This window comes from Lepidochelys kempii, chromosome 15 (assembly GCF_965140285.1).
Source record: "Lepidochelys kempii isolate rLepKem1 chromosome 15, rLepKem1.hap1, whole genome shotgun sequence".
Classification (NCBI taxonomy): domain Eukaryota; kingdom Metazoa; phylum Chordata; order Testudines; family Cheloniidae; genus Lepidochelys; species Lepidochelys kempii.
The window spans coordinates 27,957,275-27,963,274 of record NC_136394.1 but is presented as its reverse complement, the minus strand read 5'-3'; the positions used below and the strand labels follow the sequence as shown (position 1 = coordinate 27,963,274).

Below are 6,000 nucleotides of genomic sequence, written 5' to 3'. Positions count from 1 at the left end.
TTCTTTGCGTAGTAAATAAGTTGCCATATTTTGCCCTTCCCTGTTGCTTGTAAGAATTAACAGGAATGCAGGTGCATGAAAAATATAACTGGTGAATAATGCCCTTTGTGTGAAAGAAGGGAAAATAAATGTTATTCCCCCCCCCCCCCTTCCTTTCCCAGCTACATAAACAAACCCTGCGTCATGGCCCCTTCCTCCCTCCCTTGAGCATTGCTGACCGGGGTGATTTGTGGCAACAGATTGTTGCAAAGAATCCACCTCTGGGTCAACCTGCTCTTTCTTCTAACGTTCCTCACGTGCATCTCTTGCACAGTATCAGCATGTAGGACCTGATCCTGCTGGTTGTGCCACACAGATGGACTCTACTCCTCCCCTGAGCCCTATTGACTGCAGGAAAGCTCCATGCCCAGGGGTCTGCCCATGCCAAACAGCTCTAATCCTGAAGTCCCTGCCCCGGGCTTCTTAGCCCAAGCCTCAGCGTCAAAGCACTGTCTACACAGCAATTTTGGGAGCACTGGCTGAGCCCCACGAACCCAGGCCTGTGGAACATGGGCTGGGAAGCTCGTTCTAAAATGCATAGACATGCTCTTCAAAGCCTGCAGGTTTGAGCCAAGCCCCAAGACACTGCTCCCTGATTTCAGTAAGTGCTAGTCAAACCCGAGCTCCTCCTTAGCTATGGGAAGCACATGCTGAGCTGGACAGAACGGGGCAGGTTACACATGTCTGTGTGCCAGATTATTCAAAGTTAATGGCAGAAGCTCCTGAGTGCTGTTCTGCTGATCCCTGTAGGTGGAGGGATGTGGTCAGAGACTGATCCCTGGGAAGGTGCTGTCTCTGTGCTATGCCTGTCCACCATATGGTGCCATTCTGCTGCTTTTGAAAATGTAAGCGGTGGTGTCAGGCTGGCATCTTTTGTGGGGGGGGGGGCTAGGATTCTTTGTTCCTCTTGGCCAGGGCCTGTTTGGGGGCTTTCTCCGTTCCCCTCCCCTGAGGAGTCATAACGTCTCTCTGAGCAGCACTAAATTCACACACACAGACGCACTGTTGGGAGCCTGACTCTCTGGCCAAAGCATTCTCCCTCAGGGAGTGTGGTGGTGACAGAATATATCTGTGTTCACACCCTAAACACCACTATAATAATGTTTGTACAAGGTTTGCCTTGTGAGGTATTTAAAAACTCATAATTTGCTGGTCTGCACTGTACCCCAGCAAATCACCGATGGCCACAGATCTAGTCCCTCTAAAGCCCCAAGAAAGATGGTAGGGTCAGGGAAGGGATGAGTTCAGCCTGAGGGTTGCTGCAGAGCTTAGTGTTCTCCAGAGCAGTCGTCCAAGTTGGCTGTACACATGGGATAGGGGCCAAGAGACTCAGTTCTGTCAAGTGGAGAATATAAAGTCACCTGCATGTAGGACGGGTGGAATTCCATCCTGGGAGTCCGTGAGAAATATCAGCTGAGCCAAGGCAGAACAATTTGCTGCCAGCCCCACAATCCACAGCTAGAATTGTGTCTCTGCGTGCCATTGTTCAGGGGCATATTAGTTTAATACCGGATAGGGACCCTGAGCACCGTCATCAAGCTGTGTCCCAATACAGCTGCCTGGGGCTCTGCTTTTTTTGGCCCTGCTGGCAGCATGCTCATTCCGCACACATTCACCAATGTCAGACATGCAGCCTGAGGGCTCATCCGCGCCAGCTGCACTCTGCTTCCAACGACACTGCTGTAAATCCACTCTAATATGGAGATATACCTCTCTCATAGAACTGGAAGGGACCAAATACCATCCCTTATTTTTGCCCCAGATCCCTAAATGGCCCCCTCAAGGATTGAACTCACAATCCTGGGTTTAGCAGGCTCAAACCCTCCCGCCGAATCAGTGGAGTCACTCTGGAGTTACAATGGCCGCCGGAGTGTTTTGCCCTCAGTGCCCACCCTTCCTGTGCAAAACAGGCTCTGCTCCCACACCCCCCAAAGGAGGGGCTCGTCTCCCCCACTCACCCCATTCCACGTCTGTGTTTCGAGCCAGGGAACCGTGGGGCCTTATTCTCAGGGCCTGTCACTGTTTGTTTTGCAGAATACCCGGGTCTCTCAAACCCAGCAGAATGGCCCTTTGCAGGAGCCACCAGCTGGCAGAGCTGGGCCCAGGGACAGCACAGCAGGCTGGAGGAGCACATGTGCACAGCAGGGGCTTCCCCGCAACTCTCATGCAATACTGTAGCCTCCCTGCCCCCTCCCTGAGGCCTGTTGCTGAGCTCCTGCCTCCGCCCTACTTCCCCCTCAGAGCTCCTCTCGCATACCAAAATGACCTGGTGCCAAGCACGCTTTGGCAGCAAGTTCAGCACCGTTTCAGAAACCCTTGTTAGAAGCGGCTCTGACCAAGTTTCCTTTATTTTCCTCAGTGACCGGACAGGGGCGTTCGGGTGAACATGATGCTCTGGGATCCTTGTCAGCACATTTCATACCAAAGTTGTATGCGAGCTGGGATGGGCCCTTTGGGTAGGTCTATACTGCAGCTGGGAGTGAGGCTCTGGCTAGCCACCCAAGTCCAAGCCCACCCGGCCAACCGGCTGGGCCCAAGTCGCCACCATGCTGAAACATCCACACTGCTGGGAGGCGCTCTCCCAGCTGCAGCGTACACCTACACTTTGTCTCTTCATCAGGGCCGGCTCTAGGCACCAGCCAAGGAAGCATGTGCTTGGGGCGGCCCATTTGAAGGGGCGGCATTCCGGCCGTTCTTGGAGCGGCCCATTTGAAGGGGCGGCATTCCGGCCGTTCTTGGAGCGGCCCATTTGAAGGGGCGGCTTTTTTTTTGCTTTGACAGGTTGGTACTTGGGGCAGCAAAAAAGCGAGAAAGCTCGAGCTGGCCCCGCTCTTCATGATCACTCTCAACCACCCAACCGTGCTTACGTGCATCTCTCCATTTGTCAGAACTGATCATTCCTGAGGAGGGGAGATGGTATAAAACATTCTGGAAAAACTATTGCAGCTTCAGGTGAGGTCTCAGGACGGGGGCACACCCAAGGATGTGGGTCCATTATTTTTATTCTGATTTGACCCAACATCACTAATGAATGGCACAGAAATAAGCGCGACTCCTTCCATGATTCTTTTTTCTCTACAGAGCGGTGTGAATTACAGAAGTGTAACCAAGTGTATGCGGGTGACAAATGGCAACCCCCACACCCCAAACACAGCGAATCATAGAACTAGAGCTCTGCTTCCTTGGCAGAGTCCTCAGGAGCCAGCCAGTTCCCCTCCTGACTTCACCCCAGCCTGGACATCTGTCCCTTCCAAAGAAGAGCAGGGTTCCTTTTGAACCAGTCAGCACCTCTCAGCCAACTGGAGCCTGATCTAATGCCCACTGAAGTCAATGAGTCTTTCCAGAGCAGGCCCCTGGAGGGGCTGCTGCTGGGTGACAAGACTCTTTCCTCTCCATCCCTGAAGGCTGACCACTTGCTAGACCAGGAAGCCTGAGAGCAGGGCTGGGACTTGCAGGGGTGTGCAGCCAGTCCCACCGCAGCCTGGAGCAAGGCCACTGTGTGTGGCTCAAGGACACATTTTCTGCTTTTTGTTCCACCATCAAGCAAGCCCAGCATTAAATCAAGTGGGGAGCATGTCGCCTCTGCCTGAAGGGGTCTGGCAATCTGCAAGGACATTGAAATTAAAGAGCTATCGCCACGCACAAACACACTGTGTTAATCAGAGTACCCCCACCACACAGACACACATCCCAAGGCTGCAGATGGGAATTCCTCTTCCGCCTCCCAGGGGTTGTTTTTCCACAGTGGGCCAGGGCTAGCGTTTCAGCTCCAATTTAGCGACTGCTGTCCTGTGAACTTCATCGGGTCCATCAGCGAGACGCAGGGCTCGCGCCCAGGCAAAGAACTGGGCCAGTGGGTAATCGTTACTGAGACCCGCCGCTCCAAAGGCCTGCAACAAACCCATGGGACATGTGAAAAGGGCAGGACAATGCCATAGTGGGAGCAGCAGAGCAAAGCAGGGACACTTAGCACTGTGGAAGCAGGAAGGCAAACTCCAGGGGCCCGAGGAGCTTGCTTCCTATAACACGGTTTCACGTGAGTTTAGTGCTGGTAGAAGGTTCTCCACAGAACAGGAACAGCGCATAGGCAACAGCAGGACAAGTTTGCTCTATGCCAGCCCCTGCTAACGTGCCTAAGTCCTGACCCGGAGGGATCAGGTCTAGGAGGAAGAGGTCTGGGAGCAGTTTCCTCCTCCCAGGAGGCAAGGGTAGGACTAACTCGTGAGTTGCAGGAGTTGGCTGAAAGCAGAACCATCATGGGGCTCCAAGCAGCTGCTTGCTTTGTTTGGGCTAAACCCTAACCTTCTGGAATGGGAGAGAAATGAATGATAAGTGCACGACTCCCCGCTCACCTGGATAGCACGATCAATAACCCGCAGAGCCATCAGTGGAGCCACCATTTTGATCATGGCGATCTCTAGAGCCGCTGCCTGTATAGAAACAGGATCAAACACATCAGATCCATCCAGCTTGGTCAACCCTCCTCAGTCCTGGCTTGCAGCCCCAGCTATTCCCGTTCTGGTCTCCCCAAAACAATGGTACCAATGTAAGTCAGGCTAGGCCTGCAGCCCCCGTGCTATCCCAGTCCTGGGCCTCTCCTGAACACAGACTGCCTGTCATGCTGAGCTCCATGTGATATTTCTGATGGGAACGAACATCCAAGGAGGAGAGGGCCCAAGCTCACTTTTCATTGGGAACCTGAGACATATTTTTGCTCAGGCCTCCAGGAAGGAAAAGTTTAAGCATTAGAACTCCCGCATAGCGACCAGACAAGCTAAGCACACTGGGCCGAGCGCTGCAGTCCTTACTGTGCACTTACTCAGGCTGATATTGTTAGCCTCCGGAGGGCCCCAGCCACGCACCTTATTGCCAGCTGTATCCATGAGGAGGGCAGCCTTCAGGACAAGAAGCCGGGCCTGCTCAATCTCAGCGCGGGACTTGGCAATGTCTTCCAGGATAGTGCCCTGTTCAGCTAGGGGTTTCCCAAAGGCCACACGAGACGTCACCTGCAATAGGTGCACACAGGGCTAAGGGCCTCTGAACTTAGGGAGTGCTATTTTTGCTGGTGATAATATCTTACATTTGCAGAGAAGCTTTCATCCCGACTGCCGCTACAAACTAGACAGGGACCCACTTCACCTGTTGCTGGGATGCAGCCACCTCTGAAATGCAATGTGGCTGCTGTCTGACAAGGCACAGTGACACTACATGGCAGTTTGGGACAGCAAGTGAAGAATATTGTATCAGATTAGCTAGGGAATTGTTTAGCAGGGTAACTGACACCCTGCCTAAAATGGAATTTGGAAGGACTTGAATCCTGAATCCTGGTTAGAGTGCAATAGCCATCAGAATCTCAAGTTTCCAGATCCCCAAAAAGCAGCACAGCACCCCCTAGCACTGATTCCTTGCTGACAGAGGGAACAGCCCCATTCCCCGCAGCATTCCTGGATGGTCTGCCATCCACGTACTGACTAGGTCCTACCCTGTTTAGCTTGTGAGCACCAATGTGATCATAGGCCAAGGTGGTACAGCTGCAGGTCCACCGCGTAACACTCCCTTGGCATTTTCTCTCCTCTGTAGGCAGCGGGACAAACTGACCCCTGCCATTACCACCCCAGGCCAATAAAGGCAAGGGAGAAATTCAGGCAGGTTCTGAGCAAGGGAAGGAAAAAGGGAAAGAAGCAAGATTCGCAGACTCTCAGGATCCACCTGGCCCAGGTACCTCTCCTCCTTGTGCTATAATGAAGCAGCGTGGGGTGTGACAGAGGGACGGAATAGTGGAGCACCTGAGAATGTGTTTAAAAAGGACGAACTGGGTGACCACAATGATTCTGTTGCCAGCGCCAGGATCCAATTACCTAATGGCCAGGGAGTATCCGAGGATGTTGCAGGGCTTCAGCCCAGGGATATGAATTGCCTGGTTAGTTGCTGTTATGAGCGCATTCTGAACTGACATGGAAA

At 53.0% G+C, this 6,000-nt stretch overlaps 1 protein-coding gene across 5 annotated transcripts in view; it reads right to left on the bottom strand.

Moving 5' to 3' along the window:
- Window positions 1–2,369: 2,369 nt before the first annotated feature.
- Window positions 2,370–6,000, bottom strand: part of ACAD10 (acyl-CoA dehydrogenase family member 10) — a 30,035-nt gene continuing 26,404 nt past the window's right edge. For 4 of the 5 annotated variants that reach the window (XM_073312268.2, XM_073312271.2, XM_073312270.2 and 1 more), the window contains 3 exons: window positions 4,902–5,045; window positions 4,392–4,469; window positions 2,370–3,643 (listed from right to left, as the gene is read on the bottom strand). In XM_073312268.2, coding sequence (XP_073168369.2) covers window positions 3,263–3,643; window positions 4,392–4,469; window positions 4,902–5,045 — 603 coding nt within the window. In that variant the 3' untranslated portion in view covers window positions 2,370–3,262. Of the gene's footprint in view, window positions 3,644–3,674; window positions 3,930–4,391; window positions 4,470–4,901; window positions 5,046–6,000 lie in introns of those variants that run through there. The other variant, XM_073312273.2, reaches the window with a different exon arrangement.